This window comes from Gossypium hirsutum, chromosome D01 (genome assembly GCF_007990345.1).
Source record: "Gossypium hirsutum isolate 1008001.06 chromosome D01, Gossypium_hirsutum_v2.1, whole genome shotgun sequence".
In the NCBI taxonomy this organism is placed as follows: Eukaryota; Viridiplantae; Streptophyta; class Magnoliopsida; order Malvales; family Malvaceae; genus Gossypium; species Gossypium hirsutum.
In genome coordinates this window covers 17,275,015-17,296,754 of record NC_053437.1, presented here as the reverse complement: position 1 = coordinate 17,296,754, position 21,740 = coordinate 17,275,015, and the positions used below count along the sequence as shown (strand labels likewise).

The following is a 21,740-nucleotide window of genomic DNA, read 5'->3' as shown; positions in this document are numbered from 1 at the left end:
TATGATAACATCAAAAACTATCCAATTGGTACTTTACACAATGGATAATAGGTCAAAGGGCACTCACATGTTGTAACGTGAAAGAATGTGTCTTGCGGGAAGCCAAATGTTTTATTTCAGAGCACCCAAATTAAATTATAGTATTTTTTTTATTATTATCAAAATACAACTTTACCATTTTGTGGAATATTAGATAATATATAGTGCTTTAAAGGGTTTAGGGTTTGTTACCCCTTGGTTCACCCTTGCTTGTTATGATATCAAGACTAGACTTGATCATGGGTCGGACCATCTAACTCGAACTGAAGGCCTACTCGAAAAATAGGAGGGCTTGGATAAAAATATAGGCTTGAAAAATGGGTTTGGAAAAAAAATTAGGCCCATTTTCTAAACAGGCCAGGCCTCGCATAAATTAAATATTTTTAATAATAAATTATATTCCTCAAAACAACATCCTTACCCCATTAATCCCTTATGCATGTTTTACAATACAACAACCTTGTACCTTTGCTTTTACTATTATTCCCAAATCCCCAAATCAGTTCCTATTTTCACCAAAAATCCCTAGGTTTTGTTGTGCCGCTCACCAGCTTGTGAAGCTGCTGCTTCCTCAGTTGCCAGCGTTCACTATTGTTGTCTCCTTCTCCGCTCCAACCTTTAGCCGTTGCCGTCTGGTTGTGTCACTGGTCAATCTCATCCAATTCCAAGTATCTCAATGGCTTCAAGAGAAATTATGTTTTTTTCAATTCCTTCTATATTCAATCCTACTTGTCTTCGAAGTTGCTAGCAAATCAAATTTTCTTATTGGGTTTTTGCTTCTTTAATTTCTTGATTAATCAGTGAGTTCTTTTCATTCTTTAATCACTTGATGCATCGTTTTGTTTTTTTAATGTTTAATGTTATATTGAATTCATTGTTAAAGATTGGTCCTTTGGTCTATTCTTTGAATGAGAGATACGTGGATTTTAAGTTTTGAATTCATTGTTAAAGTATCTCAAAATCTTGAATTCCCAGTTATTTAAAGGTTTTTCAACTTTACTGGAGTTAACAATTTTTTTTAAAACTTGAACTTTTTTTTTGCCATTGATGTAAGGTGTTGGAATTCACTGTTTAAGGGTTCCCAATTATTTAAAACTTGAATTCACTGTTAAAATGTCTCAAAAGTTATCAACTTTTTTTTCCATTGATGTAGGGTGTTTGAGATTCATACTAATTTACATGTGATTTAAGTTTTTAGAAAAATGGGTAATTGTTAAGGGTCAGAATGAGATTATTCTAGTTCTCAAGACTCAAGCTTTGTAACTTTAGTTTTCATCTTAAATTATTTACCATTATACCATAGTATGTCAGCTAGATTGATTGTTAGCATTAAAAAGAACCCGAAGGACGCAATGTCAAAGAAAGATAGTTGAGCTATAGAAGAAAGCATGATAAGCACATAATAAGTTGTACTCTCAAATCAAAAGTGATAATTGTTTTTTTAATTATCTTTTATTACATTTGGGGCTACTTAAAGTTTTAATTCTTTTTTTTTTTTGCACTTTAAATTTGGGCATTTGGTTGATTGGCTGATATATGGATATGCTAGTTGGTTGATTACATTTTGCAAGTTGTTTTTGAAAGATAGTGATTTTGGTTTGTAAATTCAGCTCAATTGTATTCGACTATTGATAGCAAATATATACAAGATTACATCAGAGTGTTATCTATAGCTATTCACAATTTGAATTTGAATTTTAAGTAGAATAAGATCCTAAAGAATAGGAGTGATAACAAGTCTAGTTTGACTTGGTTAACTCCCAACAGCCCCCCGCAAACGGATGGGGGAAGTCACCATCAGTTTGTCTCGAAGCATAAGAAACTGAGTTGTCGATAAAGGTTTCGTCAAGACATTGGCTATTTGATCAATGGTCGGAGCATAGGAGACGAGAAGATTCTTCTGGCGTACTTGGTCTCAGACAAAATGAAAGTCCAACTTAAGGTGCTTGCTACGAGAATGAAAAACGGGATTCGCAACTAGATAGGTAGCGAAAACGTTATCGCACCATACTTTCGACGTTGTTGGAAGCTTGTAATTGAGTTCCCGAAGAAGGCACTGAAGCCAATAAACCTTCGAAGCAGCTGATGCTAAAGCTCGATATTCCGAATCCGTACTTGAACGAGCGACAGTCTTTTGCTTACGAGAAATCTAAGAGATCGGATTGGAGCCAAGAAAGACAACATATGCAGAAGTGCTCTTTCGATCAAGCTTGTCGCCACCCCAATCAGCATCCGAAAAAGCAACAAGTGAAGTTTGGCGAGAAAAGTGAAGCACGAGACCATGATCTATTGTGCCGCGGAGGTAACGTAGGATCCGTTTCATGGCTTGCCAATGATGGAGGCAAGGAGAATGCATAAATTATGCAGCTTTGTTCACTGCCATGGTTATGTCGGGGCGAGTGAGTGCCAAATATTGAAGAGACCCAACAACTTGTCGATAAAGCTTAGGATCATCAAAGGTAGAAGAAGTAGTGCCGATGAGGTCGGCTTGCGGCGTTGAAGGAGTCGAAACCGACGAGGCATCTTGCATATTCGCACGATGGAGAAAATCTTTGATATATTTGGATTGCGTGAGTTGCAAGCCACTCAAGAACCACGCAACTTCAACACCCAAGAAATAGGATAGTGGTCCTAAATCCTTGAGCGCAACAACCTTTCCAAGTTGAGCAATAAATCGTTGTAACAGCGAAGAGGATGATCCTGTCAACACCAAATCATCAACATAGACCATGCAATATGCATACTCATCATTACCGGAATATATAAACAGCGAACTGTCAGCCTTGGAACCGTGAAAACCAAGCTGTTGTAGTGCATTCGAAAGGCAAAAATACCAAGCTCGTGGCGCCTGCTTTAAACCATATAGCGATTTCTTTAGAGCACATACAAAATCGGGTTTAGAATGATCAACAAATCCCTGTGGTTGTTCCATAAAAACAATTTCATCAAGAGTCCCGTGAAGAAAGGTATTCGAAACATCAAGTTGCCGAATGGGCCAATGACGATTGACGGCAATGGAAAGAATTAACCTTATGGTGGCCGGCTTTATAACAGGGCTGAAAGTCTCAATGTAATCAAGGCCTGATAGTTGATGAAACCCTTTTGCAACCAACCGCGCACGACATCTATCGAAGGAACCATCCGCTTTTATTTTTACACGGTATACCCACTTGCAACCAATGATATTCGAAGCTCGAGAACGTGGAACAAGATCCCATGTGCCGTTTGATAGAAGAGCATCAATTTTTTCTCCCATTGCAGCATGCCATACTTGCTGTTTTGCTGCTTCAGTGTATGACGAAGGGGTTGACAGTGTAGTAGATGCAGCAGCATGAAAAGCCTTTGGTTTAAGTGAGCCAGTATGGAAGCGTAAAGTCATTGAATGACGCATGGTAGGTGCCTGGGCAGTGGTAGGAGAAGCATTGGGACTGCTAGAACCTATCGGGAATGTGATAGGGTCGTTGGGAATAATGGGAGCAGGTTGGGAGGACACGGTGGTGATGGCAAGAGATTGATCGGCAGTCGGTGGGGGGGTACTTGGGACAGTAGGGAGCTGCTGGTTGGGGCATGAGGCTGTAGGCAGTGGGACGGCAGGTAATGGATTAGAATCGGAGCGATGGCCAAGAGAAAAAATGGTTGTCGGGGAAGGTGGAGGACCGAGAACTAATACGTGACCATCACTTGACTTGAATGGAAAAACCTGTTCATCAAAAATAACATGGCGTGAGTAAAACACTTTATTGGTGGATAAAGATAAACATTTATAACCTTTGTAAAGAACACTGTAACCAAGAAAAACACATTTGGCAGATCTAGGCTCAAGCTTATTTTTGGTGTATGGACGCAACCAGGGATAGCAGCAACAACCGAAAATTTTCAATGACTTGTAATCAGGGTCACGATGAAAAAGGGCTTGGTAGGGTGATTTATGGTGTAATTTTGGAGTTGGGAGACGGTTGATAGTGTATACAGCAGCAACAAAGGCATGATCCTAAAATTTGGGAGGAACAGAGGCATGATGTAACAAGGCGCGACCAGTTTCGGTTATATGACGGTGTTTTCTTTCGGCGCAGCCATTTTGTTCAGGGGTATGGGGACAAGAGCTGCGTTGGATTATAGCTTCAGAGGCTAAATATTTTTCAAGGGCTTGGAATTCTCCACCCCAATCGGATTGGAACTGCTTAATAGGTAAACCAAAGTATTTCTCAACAATAGCACGAAATTGAATGAAGAAATTATAAATATCCGATTTACGACGAAGAAAATAGATCCAAGTATATTTGCTATAATGATCAAAAAACACCACATAATATAGAAAACCATCACTAGAAGCAATTGGAGAAGGACCCCACAAATCCGAACAAACTAACTCTAATGGTTGTTTTGCTTCATAAGTAGAATCCGAAAAAGACAATTTGTGTGATTTACTAACACAGTAAGTTTCACAAAGAGATGAATCATGCTTATTAGAAGCAGACAATTTATTGAATCTAAGAACTTTATTAACAGTGTTTGAGCAAGCATGGCCTAGTCTAGCATGCCATGTAGACAACGAAACTGAATGACAAGCAGGAGATACTGGATCAGTGGCTAGGTGATATAAACCATTCTCGATGTACCCTCTATGCAGAGTTTGCTTCGTCCGTCGATCCTTAACCACAAAATAATCATGGAAAAATTCAATAGAGACATCATTAGTGAGTGTAAACTGAGGAACAGACAATAAATTTAGGTTAGCCTCAGGAACATGAAGAATATTAGACAATTTGAAAGGATGAGAATTAAGAGTTAAGACAGACGAGCCAATACGAAAGATAGGTAAGGTTTTACCATTGGTGAGAGTGACTTTATCGGAACCAGTGTACTCAGAATGAATGCCCAGGTTTCCCAATTCAGATGTCAAATGATGAGTGGCACCGGTATCAACGGTCCATGGCTTGGGATTTGTTTGAGGAGACGAGCTATAGTTTGCTGAGGGTTTGGGGTAGGACTCGGCATATCTTGGGCTGGGACACTAACGACTTGTGTGGCCACGTCCCTTGCAGTTGTAACATGTTGGATCCTTGGGCGGGGAGGCAGCTCGGCCACGACTGGAATAATTGTCATTGCGCTTACTGTTACGACCCCGTCCACGATTAGCGGAAGCAGAAGGTTGCTGACCGGCAAAGTGGGCCACGGCAGTAGGATGAAGAGGCTCTTGAACAGCTTTCAATTGTAATTCCTCAGAAAGTAATAAGCAAAACAAATTATCAAAGGATGTTGACTGTAGTTTTGCCTCTAGATTGCGAACGAATGGTCGATAATCGGCACCAAGTCATCGTAAAATATGATCGACAAGATCGTCTTCAGAAATAGCCGCATTTAGAGCCACGAGTTGATCAAAAATCCGTTTCGCACGATCCATGTATATGACGATTGGATAATCGCCACGAGACAAGGCATGAAGAGAGCCTTTAAGGGTCCGGATTTGAGCCCGAGATCCGGAAGCAAAAGTTTGATGCAGCTTTGTCCAAGCTGCGAATGTGATAGTGGCTCCAACTGCCTGAGATAGCACGGACTCAGACAACGAGCCAATGATCCAGCTAAGAACCATTTGGTCCTTAAGAAACCACGGCTCATAGGCCGGGTTAGGAGCATTGTCAACGGTCTTGGGAGGAGCTGCTGTGCCGTCGACATGATGCATGAGTTTTTGGCTATATAAGAGAGGGGTCATTTGTGTTTTCCACAGGAGGTAATTAGAGGGAGTAAGCTTGATGGTGATTTGATTTGGCATGGAAGGTGGAGAGGAAACAGTCGAATTGGCCATGAGGGAAAAAAAAGGAGAGGAGGCGGTGATTGAAACCTTTTTACTGGCAGTCTGATACCATGAAAGATAGTGATTTTGGTTTGTAAATTCAGCTCAATTGTATTCAACTATTGATAGCAAATATATACAAGATTACATCAGAGTGTTATCTACAGCTATTCACAATTTGAATTTGAATTTTAAGTAGAATAAGATCCTAAAGAATAGGAGTGATAACAAGTCTAATTTGACTTGGTTAACTCCCAACAGTTTTTGGTGCTGATTCATTGTCGTTTGTAATGTTGTTTCACTATTGCTTTTAATGTTGTTTCGCTGCCGCTTTTAATATTGTTTGGATATTGTAGAACCTTTATTTTATTTTTAATCTCTTGACAATCTCAAACTATATGAATTAGTGTTTGATTCTTTATAAAATATAAAACATGAAATTGTATTTAGACATTATAATGTGTTGGTAATGAGTTATAATAGTTTATTGCAATTTACTTTAGCAATTTAGACTTATTTACTTTAGCAATTGCAGCTAATTTTTGAAATGGAGATGATAATGTGAAAATTTGTTTGGCTATAGGATGTTCCCATGATTAATTCTTCATTTGATCATTGCCTCATATGTAGGTCTTATATTATTTTTTACATATTGCAAACCTCAAAATGGTTATTTTATCATGCTAAAGTTATTATTGTCATATCACTTTTTCTAGAGAGGCTTGTATCGCATTTAATCTTTGTCTCTGTTGTTGTAGGCTGATTTAATTATTATTTATTTTTAACTCAACTCGATTCTCTTCTTTGGGGGTTATAAGAACCAAAAATTTAATACGAGCCGAGTTGGGGCTTGACATCTATAATTTGGATCGAGATTAGACAAAAATTTAGGCCCACTTTTTGAACCAGATTAGGCTTGAACATAGCAATCGGGCCTAAAATTCTATTATGACCCCGTTCGGTCCATGAGTGCCTCTAAGACTAAGTTCTTTGCTTTGCAGACAGGCTGACATACAAATGATTACCCATGCAAATATCATTAAACTGTGCTATTGTGAGGTATTCTTAGGTTTGAAAATATGAAGTCCATGGCATGAACGCTCCCCAGGAATTTGAAGTTTCTAACAGGTTTGCATTATCGTGAGCTCTACACATGCAAATTATAATTAACCAATTCAAACAAACAATACTACTTTTGAACCAGTCCTGAGATCTGCTTAAATTTATGATAAGTGCGTTAGGTGATGATAAAGTTGAATTGACAGCATTAATTGTGGATGGCTTAAAGTTGTTGGTTGCATCAATGTTTGGGTTTTTGAGTTGAGGGAACTGTTTTGGATAATTTCATCCAAAAAAGGCATCTAGCGCCGGACAAAATTGCTCTTAACTTTCCACATGAAAAATAAGTTCAGTAGCTGCAGAAAGCTTTCAACATCCAACCTTTACACCTCATAATTACGTTCTAACTAGAGGATAATAAATCAAATTCCAATTATATTTGCAAAGGAAAACAATACAAATGCTTATCATTATTCATGGTAGGCTAGTTGTAATTTCCTGATTAAATTATATCAATTTTTTAACACAAAACTTCTTCCCAAGTTGCCAACTTTTTAAACCTTTTCTACCTTCATTGCATGTAAAACAACTTTTTGTCTGCAAAATTTTCACTCAAATTCAAATCACTCGAAAACTTAATTTACAATTAAATTTATTTATTTATTTTTAAAAATTACTCAAATGATTGAAATAGATTATGAATAATCTAACTTTACGTTTTTTGACAATCCTGGCTCATGGCACGAAAGTTTGGATTTCCTCTTACTTGAAAACGAGAGTATAAACCTTCCCACATGCACAACGTAGGCATTTTCTCTTTAGTAGAACACTGACATGTGCTATGAGACATAGCCATGCATATCCCAAAAGTTTCTTTTATTTATTTATTTATTTATATTGTAGTCCAGTCAGACATCATTTAGGATTGTTTATCTTTGGGGTAATTGGTTTAAAATTATATATTTTTTAAATAAGATTATCACATTGTAAAATTACTAAGCACATTGTCTAATATGTTAGATTGTTTGGTTTATTTAACTGAAATATAAAATTTTGTTGTGGGATTGATGGTGTTGAAAAAAATTCTCACTTACTTGTTTAATACACAGAGTATGTTTACATTTATAGACTATTTGTTTAACTAACTAACTAATCTTGTAACTGCCTAATTTTGCTAACTACTAACTACATTAACTTCTCAACACTCCCCCTCAAGTTGAGGGTTGATATATATCTTTAACCCCTAACTTGGATACTAAAAACTCATGTTGTTTGATGCTCAAGGCCTTTGTCATCAAATCAGCAAGTTGCTCGGTTGTTCTAATGTGCTGCATCTGAATCGTTCCATCCTTGATTTTATCTCTTACAAAATGGCAGTCAATCTCTATATGCTTTGTCCGCTCATGAAAAACGGGATTAGCAGCAATTTGCAACGCTGCTTTACTGTCTGAAAGAACCAATGATTTATCAAATTGATTGGGACTAACTTCTTTCAATAAACCGTTCAACCATACAACCTCTGCTACAACCACTGCCATACTTCTATACTCCGCTTCTGCCGATGATCGGGAAACTGTGGTCTGTTTCTTTGACTTCCACGAAACAAGGGATTCTCCAATTTTTATACAGAAACCAGTCACCGATCTCCTAGACATGGGGCATGAAGCCCAATCAGAGTCACAAAAAGCAATCAACTGTGTCTTGCTTGCTGCAGATAATAGAATACCTTGACCAGGATTTTTCCTTATGTATCGTACCACCCGAAAAACAGCTTCTAAATGCGATTTTTTTGGTCTGTGCATGAACTGACTCAAATGTTGAACCACAAACGTTATGCCTGGTCGTGTATTTGTCAAATATATCAATCTTCCCAATAACCTTTGATACATTGTAACATTCGTGACTAAATCATCTCCATCCACCTTTGTTTGTACCGACTCATCATACTCAATTGATGTGAGTTTCAAATTCTGTTCCAGCGGTGTACATACTGACTTCGCTTCTCCTAATCCCAAATCAGCTATCAACTCCAAAGCATATTTCCTTTGATTCAATATAATCCCTTTATTTGATCTCATTATTTCAATTCCAAGAAAAAACTTCAATACACCCAAGTCTTTCATCTTAAAATTCAAATGCAGAAACTGCTTCAATTCATCTATCATGCTAGCACTGCTGCCTGTAATTAATAAATCATCCACATATATGAGTAGAACAACCATGTTACCTCCATCCCTCTTTGTGAACAAGGAATAGTCGTATTTACTTTGTACATATCCTCCTCGTATTAAAGCCTCTATAAGCTTCGAGTTCCACTGCCTGGACGCTTGCTTCAGACCATACAACGATTTACGCAGACGACATACATGAGACTCCCCCTGGCTGCGAAAACCAACTGGAATTTCTATATAAACTTCTTCGAATAGGTCTCCTTGAAGGAACGCATTGTATACGTCCATCTGAAAAAGAGGCCAGTTATGAATGGCTGCCATGCTTATCACCGTCCGAACCGTGACATATTTAACGACCGGAGAAAAAGTGTCATGAAAGTCAATACCAGCCTTTTGATTATAACCCTTAGCAACAAGCCGTGCTTTAAAGCGTTCCACCGAACCATCAGAAGCATATTTAATTTTGTAAACCCACTTGCAGCCAATGGGAACAACGCCAGGCGGTAAAGGAACAATCTCTCATGTACCATTAGCCTCCAAAGCTTGAATCTCTTTTTGCATGGCATCAACCCACCGAGGATCCAAAAGGGCCTCATCATAAGTACGGGGTTCAAGTAAAGAAGAAACATGAGCAGCAAACAATTGAGTATGAATAGGCAAATGAGAAGAAGAATAAACAGCAACTATAGGAAACAAACTTGTGGTACAAGAAGTGGACGATTGGTTAGAGCAGACGTAGTCCTTCATCCAAGGAGGCTGCTTAACAGACCTTGTAGTACGTCGTAAAGGAACAGCAGTAGGCATAGAAGGGTTAAAAGATGGCTCGGGTACACAAGATGAAGAGGATGAAGAAGATGGAATAAACAAGGAAGAGGAAGGTTCAAGTTGTAGAAAAATAGAAGGATCAACATCAGGAAAAGGCAAAACCGGTTTGGTGGGAATCTTAAAAGGAAATATGGTTTCATGAAAAACAACATCTCGGTTAACAAAAAAGGTTTTGGTTTCAAGACTAAACAGCAAGTATCCTTTTTGTACAAGAGAGTAACCCATGAATACAGATGGAATAGCCTTATGAGAAAATTTATCATGGTAGCTAGGATTAGTAGCATAAGCTAGACAACCAAAGACCTTTAATCGAGAAAAATCAGGTGACTTATGATACAATAGCTCAAAAGGACATTTCCAGCTTAAAATAGGCGTAGGAAGACGATTAATCAAAAAATAGGCAGTTAAAACGCACTCACCCCAAAATTTGCTAGGCACGTGAGACTGAAATTTTAAGGATCGGGCGACTTCTAGTAAATGTCTGTGCTTTCGTTCAGCAACTCCATTTTGTTGAGGAGTATAAACACATGAACTTTGATGAACAATTCCAGACATATTAAAAATTCAGTATATTCATTTTTAAAGAATTCATACCCATTATCACTACGAACAGTTTTGATTACAGTAGAAAATTGATTTTTAACCAACACAAAAAATTGTTTGAGACATATAAGAGCATCACTCTTAGAGCGCAACAAATAAACCCAAGTCATTCGTGTGTAATCATCAACAATCGTTAAAAAAAACCTATGACCACTATGAGTAGAAACTCGATAAGGTCCCCACAAATCAATGTGCACAAGAGAAAAAGCAGTATTAGCACGAGAATTATGAATAGGAAATGGAAGTCTGGTTTGTTTAGCTAGTGGACAAACAGGACACTTATGAATACTGTCAACAGCAGATTTTGTACAAGAAAAAATAGGAACCTTGTTCAGTCTCGAAACCGACGCATGACCAAGTCTATGGTGCCAAAGAATGGATGAATCTGTAGAAGCCATGGATGAATCTGTAGAAGCCATTGTAACAAAAGAAGGAGGTAAAACCATAGTCTGTTGAGACGGATCCAGGATATAAAGACTACCTCGTGCTTTACCAATCCCCCTCATCCTTCCACTGGAGAGATCCTGTATAAGGCAAAAATGAGGATAAAAAGAAACCATACAATGAAGATCGGTGGTAAGTTTGGAAACAGAAAGTAAATTGTAACGAAAATTCGGAACATAAAGAACTTTTGTCAATGAAAGGTTAGGTAAAATTGTGCAAGTGCCAGTATGAGTAACGGAGACTGAAGACCCATTTGGAAGCCTAACACTTGGTGACCCTAATGGACATGCAACAGGAGATTCCAAGAAATGAAGATCCGACAGTATATGGTCAGTGGCCCCAGTGTCAATGATCCATTTGTTACCAAGATCCACCATACCTGCTATACTGGTAGCAGCTTCAACGACAACAGGGTCTTTATTCAACAAACGCATGATCTGGTTATATTGATCTTGTGTAAACATAGGTGCTGTCGGACATGACCCACTAGAGTCCAGTACTTCACTACTACAAGCAGAGTCGGGGGTAGAAACATTATTCACTGCTGAAGAAGAAGAAACATTCATTTTCCTCTTTGTAAACTTAAAATCTGCAGGATAACCGATGAGTTTATAACAAGTCTCTCTTTTATGTCCCTTAACTTTGCAGTGGTCACAAATACCATTAAATCGTTTTTTCTGTATCATCTGAACTGAAGAAAAAGGAACCAAGTCATCCCCAACATTACTAGAACTATGCTTTCTCTGCGACTCTTCTTGCATAATCATCGAGTACGCATGATTAACAGACGGTAAAGGACTCATCAATAAAATCTGACTACGCACAGCACTATATGACTCATTCAATCCCATAAGAAACTGGAATAAACGCTGCTGTCCAACATGAACATCATTCTGTCGAGACTGACCACAATCACAAGAAACCGGTGGTACAAGGGCATCATATTCGTCCCAAAGTAACTTCAATCTGGTAAAATAGGCAGAGATTGAGACCGTACCTTGAGAATAGGTAGTAATTTCACGATGCAAGAAATAAATTCTTGAACCGTCAATTTTGTGAAATCGTTCACTAAGATCGTTCCAAACTGCTGCCGCACTGGACGCAAAAACAATCCCCGCCGAGAGTTCTTTACTAACAGTATTTAGAATCCAAGAAAGGACAATCGCATTGCAGCGCTCCCACTGATGACCCATATCCTCCGGTACCATGGTTTTAGAACATGTGCCATCCACAAATCCCAACTTGTTTTTTGCCAATAACGCAATTCTCATCGTCCGACTCCAAACAGTGTAATTCTCAACACCTGTCAACTGATGAGCGACGAGCAATGTACCCGGAGTATCTGATGGATGAAAATAACACGGGTGATTGAAATCAAGACCAGAATCAGAGAGACTCATCTTCTTTGTTACTGAAAGAACCCAAAAAAAAAACAAAGATAACCAGCAATCCAAAAAACGTCGAAGACACAAATGAAAAGTGCCCTAGAGAACAAACCAAAAACTGCTAGAACTATCGAACTTGGGCTACAGATACCAGCCCAATAACTAGCTTAAGAAAAAAACAGCAAAGAATTATAAGAAAAAACGACTACCATAGCTCTGATACCATGTTGAAAAAAATTCTCACTTACTTGTTTAATACACAGAGTATGTTTACATTTATAGACTATTTGTTTAACTAACTAACTAATCTTGTAACTGCCTAATTTTGCTAACTACTAACTACATTAACTTCTCAACAGATGGAATGTAAGGTTACTTAAAAGTACACTTTACTAAATTGTGCTTAATTATAAAAAAAAATAAAAAAAAAGTTATTAAACCGTAAAAATTAACTATAAAATATAGGAAAAAATTAAGACAATAATAATATACAAAATGTTAAACTTTATCAACTATTAGATACTTAAGAGGAAAAGAATCACTTAGAATCATTAATTAACAATTAAGGTAATATAATCAATATAAAAAGAATTAAGGTAATATAATCGAAAAAATATAATATAATAAAGAACTGTTAAATTTTCTCAACTAATAATTAAGATTGTTTTAAAAAATGAGTTTATATATTAAATACAGATAAAATTTAACTCTGCCATGACTTTTTTCTATATTTTATGATTAAAGCAAAAAAGAAAAAAGAAAAAGAAGAAGCATATAACATGCTATGAGAAGATGCAAAATAAAATTAGTTACTAAATTTTAATTTGATAAAAAATTAAAGAAAAAGATCGAGAATTACCTTCGACAAATACAAAAAATGAGTTACAAATACTTGGATAAATTTGAATATTGACTCAAATATTTGCATATATTATTTAATGGCACAAACCTACAATTTAAAGGTAAAATTAGTATAAAATAATATTGTTCAAAGAATCTTAATTTATTCAAAAAGAACTTTACATTTCAATATATTATGATTATGAAAATATAAAATTATCGATTTAAAATAATCTGTAAAATATCATATCTATATTACTATCGAGAATGTATTTTATCCAACACTCCCGAAGTGAATGACTACAGTTCACGGAGAAAGGATTGTATGAAATTGTGATTCCACGTCATCCCTATTCCTTTCCAATAGGAGAATGACAAATCATATTTTTTCTTCTGATTTTTAGCATTTTTAGTTGAATTTGAATTTTTTCAGGAGAAAAAAAGCTGAAAATCAAGAAGAAAAATCTAACTTGTCATTCTCCTATCGGAAAAAGATAGGAATAACATGAAATCACAATTTCATAAATCCTTTCCCCAGTTCACGAGGCTGCAACCTCATTTGTTGCTCATTTGATCTTTTTTGGGATAATAATGCGGGTCTTAATTTGAAGATTACATCAAACGTGTTATTTTTCTTTTCCATTTGATAAAATTGTACGTGAGATATTATCAATTTAATTAAATAATTCGACAATTTTGTCATTTAAAAAGAATTTAAATCTGGATTTAACAGTGTTTCTTTTAATGAATGGATTTTAAGAGTTGACTTTTGAGATTGAAGTAGGGATTCAATCAGTTAATCGATCCGAACTACCATTAATTGAATCGCAATTTTTTCAAAAAAAATTAACCGAACCGAACTTTTTTGGTCAAATCGGCCGGTTAACCGAATTAACCGAAATTTATATGTTTTTTATTTATTTTTGATTAAAACAAGTATAAAACATATAAAAAATTAACCTAATTAACCGACCGATTAATTTATACTTCCAAAAAATTAACTAAACCGACCGAATACTTATACATTATGATATTATTTATTAAATTCGATTAATTCAGTTATTTTACTAATTTCAAATTGAAATAACGATTAACCGAAATTTTAAAAAGTTATTAACTAACCCTCGATTTTATTCGAAATTTACGCTAACCCTATATTGAAGTGTTAGAATATAATGACTAAAATCACAATTAAAGGATTTAGTGAAGTGATAGGTCGATCATTCAGACGCTAGCTCCCAACAATTGAGCCAATGGGTTGACAGCCATAAGCAGACTTTATAAAAAGGCACCAGAGAGGTAGCCAATGGCAATGATGATAAGGTGAACTTGGACCATGAATTTGAGAGGGGAGTGGACCATATATTAAATTAATATAAATAATAAATTGCTTAACTGCGGGTGGCATAAAATTGAAAGGCAAAGCCCGCCGACCACCGTGGTGATAGGATAGGGAAAGGGAGTCATTTTCTGGATCCATGCAACGCTGCAGTTTCGATAACAAGATATCTACTACGATCTTTCAAAATTGATGAGTAATTAATATACCAGAAATCCATCCTCTATTTTTCCCTTCTTTTCACTGCTAATTATTCCAAGTGCGATTCCAGTCATCATATAAGTTGAGTTTCAGTTCTGGGTTCTTGACAAGGTCTGGCCTGGTTAACGTTAGGGAAAAAGACAGAGTAACGGAGTACTCAACATAAAAAAGAGATTGCATTTTTCTTTTTTCACATTGGTAGCCCACAGGATATAAGCATTTTTGCAAAAGCGAAAGGAATAAAAAGGCACTACCCGATATGTATTAGACTTGATAAAGTAGACGATAACCATTGAAGTTTTGCCTCATTTCCGTACAATTGAACAAGTCAAATCTTCTCTTTCAATTCTTTTTACTTTCATTTAAAAGAAATAACAAAATACTATCAACTTTCATTGGGTAAACTAAGTATTTAAAAGGGTAAATATCAAAATAGTCGCTTTTGTTTGTCTCAGGTTATATTTTAGTCATTTATGTTTGAAATGTTACGTTCTATTCACTTATGTTATCATTTTGTTACGAAGTTGTCACTCTATTGTGAAACTCCGTTATCTCCCTAACGACAGTCCAAATGGTTTAAATGTCAACTTGGATGTTCAGTTGCTGGGACGAAAATAATTATTTAATTAAATAAATTTAATTTGCACTGTCACGTAGGACATCCAAGTTGGCATTTAAAACCCATTTGGACAATGTTAGGGAGGTAATGGAGTTTAATGGTAGAGTGACCACTTTGTAACAAAACAATAACGTAAGTGGCTAAACGTAACATTTCAAACATAAATGACTAAAATGTAATCTAAAACAAACAAAAGTGACTATTTTCTATAGTTTACCGTATTTAAAATATAATTGATAGAAGTAGTTGACATGAGTTCAAATTTTACATTTAAAATTTGAAAACATAATATTATTGGAAGGATAATACAAACTCCAAAAATGAATAATTTCCATAAATTATAAAAGATACCATTTCCTTAAAAAAAATATACCTTAGTTCTAAAAATAAGAAGTGGTTCTAAAAATTGAATTTATAATTACTTCCATGAAATATATTTAGATTATATTTAATATATATGGACAGTATAAGTTAGAAAAAATACATTATAAATTTTTTTAAAAAATAAATCTAAATATTTTCATTTTTAATGATTTAATTCTCCAATAATATATAAAATCAGTTTGCATATCTGTGTGATGTATGTATATATTAATTAAAATGCACTTAATTATTTTTAGGAATTTTTTTATAATGTTTCATTAATATCTTGATTACGAAATTAAACTATGTTAGTGTGTCAGTATATAATAGATGACCAATGTCTTAGATTTGGTTTAGAATTAATTGTTACTAAAATTATTCCAAAATTCTATTTTATTATATAATATATGTAGTATGTGTATGTATACTTTCATATATATAATAAAAAATAAAATAGGATTATTTTTTTCTTGCTCATGAATTAGATAAAAAATGTTATATTTATATATGATTTCTAAATTAATTTAAATTAATTTTTTTATATGATGTGATTAATAATGAAATATATAATATATTAATTAAATTAAATTAAAATGCTATATAATAAAATTAAATTAAGTTAATAATAGATTTCATAAACTAAAAATTAAAAAAATATTTTACAACTCAAAAAATTAACGTAAAACTTAATTTCCATGCTATATGATTATAAACTATATCTATGTATATATATGATTATAAACTATACCTACCAAATGAGTTTGATTCATTTAACACATACATATACGGGGGCTAGACTACTGGATTTGGTTTAGGATTTGTTTTCAACTTTTTGACTAGCATAGAAAGCAATGGTGATGTTAGAAATTAAATTTTAATTTTTATGATATTTTTATAAATTAAAATCTTATTATCTTTATTAATTTAAAATTAAAAAAATTAAAAAACTTAAATGAAAGTTTTGACATGGCCCCCTGACAGTAAAATGACGTGGTCTTTCTTTGGTGGTTGTTTTACCTAAATAATCCCAAAAAATATTATATTTATAAAAATAACCCAAGTTTAAAAACAATCACCAAAATAATCTAAAATGAACAGTACCCACTCTTTTTTTGCACCAATGATTGGCTAATCATTGTGTCAGACTTAAAAAAATTATTTTTTTGGGTTCTGGCCTGTCAATGGCCGAAACCCATGTATTTTTTTTAAAAATTGTGTAATACTGAAATATGGATATACGAAAAAGAAAAAAAAAATTTTTTTGGGTGCTGGCCTGTCAATGGCCGGCACCCATTGACAGGCCAGCACCCAGTACACAGTACAAAAATTTTTTTTTATTTTTTTTTCATGTTAGAATCAGATAAAAAAATACGAAAAAAATAAAAAAAAATTTTTGGGTGCTGGCCTGTTAATGGCCGGCACCCAGTACACAGTACAAAGAAAATTTTTTTATTTTTATTTTTTTCGTGTCAGAATCAGATAAAAGAATACGAAAAAAATTAAAAAAAATTTTGGGTGCTGCCCTGTCAATGGCCGGCACCCAATACAAAGAAAAAAATTTTTTATTTTTTTTCGTGTCAAAATCAGATAAAAAAATACGAAAAAAATAATAATAAATTTTGGGTGCTGGCCTGTCAATGGTCGGCACCCAGTACACAGTACAAAATTTTTTTTTATTTTTTTCATGTCAGAATCAGATAAAAAATACGTAAAAAATAAAAAAAAAATTTTGGGTGTTGGCCTGTTAATGGCCGGCACCCAGTACACAGTACAAAGAAATTTTTTTTTATTTTTTTCGTGTCAGAATCAGATAAAAGAATACGAAAAAAAATTAAAAAAAATTTTGGGTGCTGGCCTGTCAATGGCCGGCACCCAGTACACAGTACAAAGAAAAAAAAATTATTTTTTTCGTGTCAGAATCAGATAAAAAAATACGAAAAAAAATAATAATAAATTTTGGGTGCTGGCCTGTCAATGGCCGGCACCCAGTACACAGTACAAAGGAAAAAAAATTATTTTTTTGTGTCAGAATCAGATAAAAAAATACGAAGAAAAATAAATAAAAAATTTTTTTGGTTGCTGGTCTGTCAATGGCCGACACCCAGTACAATCATATATATATAGGTCATTTCATCTTCCATATATCTTTAAATTGGGACCGACTCGGGAGTCTTTAAATTGGGCACAGAAACATGAACCATATATCTTTCTGTGGAATCAACGACATTTTAGGCGCCCTCCCTTGTATGTCTTAGAGGGAGGGTTCTCTCCTACGCCCGAGTACGCAGCATGGTATATGACACATGGGAAACCCTTCATATTCCAAGGCCAGTACATGCTGATCCAAAGAGATGCGCAACCTGATTCTTCGCGATGGCAACCAAGGAACACCCAACCGCGTAGTAACCGAGTTCCGCCATTCGGGGCCGAATTGGGGGCCCAAAATGAAGCATCCGACTCATCATCACAGTTCATAGATCCGGATCCACTGCATGGAGTTCCTCCATCATTTGAAGATTTTTTTGGTGACAACCTCCACCGTCAACATCTGACACGATTCGGATCGTCATCATCATACCACCCGGACTTCCAACCCGAAGCACATACGCCCACCACTGAGGATATTTTTCCATCGGCACCTCCGGTCACGCAATACCAATTAAGTCCCGATTATGGTGAATATAATTATTCCACGTTTTTTACTACACCGGAAGTGACACAGGACTCTGGACCGAGCCATTATCAAACGCCTCAGCAAGGTGCACGGCATCGCCGACGGAGGCAACCGGATCGTTACACGCCAGCGCCGGGCACGTCCCCAGGATCGCGACAATTTTAATTTTTTATGTTAATTTGTACTTTCTTATAATTTATTATGTAAATATTCCTTTTATTTTTACATTTTTCTTTTTTTAATATTTATTTAATGAATCTAACATAATTATTTGTTTGAATATATGACTTCCTAATATTTAAAAATATTAGGACTAAATTCTTAGAAATAGAAATACACAAACTAAATTCTAAATTTACAAAAAATATATACGACTTGGGGGATTTTAATTTTGTAATAGTAAATAGGAGGAAATAGAAAAAAAGAACAAGGCAATTAATATGTGAACAAAATCTAAATGTTTGCAATTTCTAGATAATTGTGTGATTAATAGCGCATATTTTTCGATACATTAAGGATAAATTTTTTTCAGAATTTCTATGACAGAATTTAAAACTTATTTCTTTAATTCTTGCATCTTTGATTAAGGTCCACTTAGTGTATCCTCTAAGAACTGAATCTATCTATTAATAGCGCATATTTTTCGTAAATTTATATCTGACTCTGACACGAAAAGAAAATAATTTTTTTTAAAATTTGTACTGGGTGCCGGCCATTGACAGGCCAGCACCCAAATTTTTTTTTATTTTTTCGTATTTTTTATCTGATTCTGACACGAAAAAACTAAATTTTTTTTCTTTGTACTGTGTACTGGGTGCCCTTGACAGGCCAGCACCCAAATTTTTTTTCATTTTTTTCGTATTTTTTTATCTGATTCTGACACGAAAAAAAATAAATTTTTTTTTCTTTGTACTGTGTACTGGGTGCCGGCCATTGACAGGCCAGCACCCAAATTTTTTTTTTATTTTTTTCGTATTTTTTTATCTGATTCTGACATGAAAAAGAATAAATTTTTTTTCTTTGTACTGTGTACTGGGTGCCGGCCATTGACAGGCCATCACCCAAAATTTTTTTTTATTTTTTTCGTATTTTTTATCTGATTCTGACACGAAAAAAATAAATTTTTTTTTTCTTTGTACTGTGTACTGGATGCCGGCCATTGACAGGCCAGCACCAAAATTTTTTTTTTTGTTTTTTTTCTTTTTCGTATATCCGTATTTCAGTATTACACAATTTTTTTAAAAAAATACATGGGTTCCGGCCATTGACAGGCCAGAACCCAAAAAAATAATTTTTTTAAGTCTGACACAATGATTAGCTAATCATTGGTGCAAAAAAAGAGTGAGTACTGTTCATTTTAAGTTATTTTTGTGATTGTTTTTAAACTTAGATTATTTTTGTAAATATAATATTTTTTGGGGTTATTTAGGTAAAATAACCTTCTTTGGTCTTTATTCAACGTTGGATTTCATTTTTGTTCCAACTTCCATTCAATATTAAAATCTTATAGTATTTATATTTATATATAGAGTATGGTTGGTATGTGCAGATCAGCCGACATAAAATGTCTTTGCTATCTTCAAATTCACCTCCTTCCATTTCCGTTTCTGTCTCCTCTCATAGAAAAAATAACATAAACTCTATTTTAGTGCAGATGGAGTTTCTGTTCTTTTCCATTTATTTATTAAGTTTGATCTCCTTCTTCCATGGTATGGTTTTCTACTATTCTTCCAACCTTCAACGTTGAGTTATGTTCATGATTTATAGCATTAATATTGATGGAGCCTGCATTTCTGTATAAATTACAGGGACTTCAGGGACTACATTTACACTTGTAAATAAATGTGATTACACAGTTTGGCCTGGTATCCTTGGCAACACCCAGTTAGATAGCACAGGTTTCGAGCTACCATCTGGGGGGTCACGGTCCTTCCAGGCACCGCCCAGTTGGTCAGGTCGGTTCTGGGGGAGAACCGGTTGCGCATCGGACCAAACCACAGGCCAACTCATTTGCCAAACTGGTGACTGTGGTTCCACCCAAATTGAATGCAATGGCAGAGGCGCCACTCCCCCTGCCACCTTAGCTGAGTTCACGACAGGGTCAGGCACCCAGGACTTTTACGATGTCAGTTTAGTTGACGGCTTCAACTTACCAATGATCGTCGAGCCGAGCGGTGGGTTGGGCATGTGCTTCTCAACAGGGTGCATAAATGACTTAAACCGGCAGTGCCCGACGGAGTTAAGGGTCGATTCCGGTGAGGCTTGTAAGAGTGCATGCGAGGCTTTTGGGACGCCCGAGTATTGCTGCAGTGGCCCCTACGCCACACCCGACACCTGTAAACCATCTGTTTATTCGGAGATGTTCAAAGCGGCTTGCCCAAAAGCGTATAGCTACGCGTATGATGATGCTACCAGTACGTTTACATGTACGGGAGCTGATTATACGATCACATTCTGCCCTTCATCAACAAGGTAAGCAGTAAGCACTAATAACAATAAAGATAGAAATATTTAATTAAATTAAATTTAAAAAAATTATTGTGACGTCTTTTCTGATTGGTATATTAATAGAATCCATGAAACGCTTCATTTGATTTTTCTTGCTCTAATTATCTCTCTACACAGTCAAAAATCTGAGAGCAATGCAATCCCAACAACAGCGACGACATATGGATCTATTACAGGGTCAGGAGAAGTTTCAAGTGAAGAAAAAGGTTCATGGTTACCATATTTACTTACGGGGGATTCTTCCAAGTCTCTTTCTGATGCTGTTTTTCACACCACGTTGTTGGCCATCTTCTTGGTCTTCCTCGCTTAGAGTTTCACTTCTTCAGCATTATGGGGAATAGAGTAGTGCTGGTAAAGTCCAGTTTTCCAGGCCATGTGTATAGAAATATAAGACTATTATTGATGTTTTCATTATTATTAATTGATTTGAAGAATTATAATGAATACTCTCCAACTTCAAAGTTTTATTTTTTCTTATACAATGATGATTCAAACCAAATTAATTTTGGGAAGGTCAACACCCCATCAATAAATTATAAATTGGGTTAAATGTTTTTATCTATTTAATATTACACGTGATGATTACTTGATATAATATGAATTTTTAGCATGAAAACCCTTAATTTATTTACAACTTTTTGAATCTAAATTAAATAGGTATTATCAGCGCTAAAAGTCGTTACTAAATGTTGTATTATTGTTGCTGAAAATTTATTGTAACAATAAAAAGTGGTGGGATTCTTGTGCGTAATGATTTTGCAAATTGAAATGTTGTTTTTAATTATATGTATTGCACCGACTTTTGTTATTTTCAAATATAACTTAATTTATTTGTGTAAAAATATTTTAGTTACAATAAAATTAGTTATGGAATTT

The 21,740-nt window shown here is 35.1% G+C and overlaps 1 protein-coding gene across 1 annotated transcript; it reads left to right on the top strand.

Moving 5' to 3' along the window:
* The first annotated feature begins 19,903 nt into the window (after positions 1-19,903).
* LOC107940629 (thaumatin-like protein 1) lies at positions 19,904-21,328 on the top strand. The gene is made up of 3 exons (XM_016874061.2): positions 19,904-20,065; positions 20,165-20,828; positions 20,982-21,328. The coding sequence occupies exons 1-3, from the start codon at positions 19,921-19,923 to the stop codon at positions 21,172-21,174; spliced, it is 1,002 nt and encodes a 333-aa protein (XP_016729550.2). The 5' UTR covers positions 19,904-19,920; the 3' UTR covers positions 21,175-21,328.
* Positions 21,329-21,740: the final 412 nt, after the last annotated feature.

Coding starts and splice junctions, on each gene's coding strand:
- LOC107940629 (XM_016874061.2), top strand. CDS start 19,921: ATGTCTTTGCTATCTTCAAATTCACCTCCTTCCATTTCCGTTTCTGTC. Junction 20,066..20,164: donor TTTGATCTCCTTCTTCCATG/GTATGGTTTTCT, acceptor TATAAATTACAG/GGACTTCAGGGACTACATTT. Junction 20,829..20,981: donor TTCTGCCCTTCATCAACAAG/GTAAGCAGTAAG, acceptor CTCTCTACACAG/TCAAAAATCTGAGAGCAATG.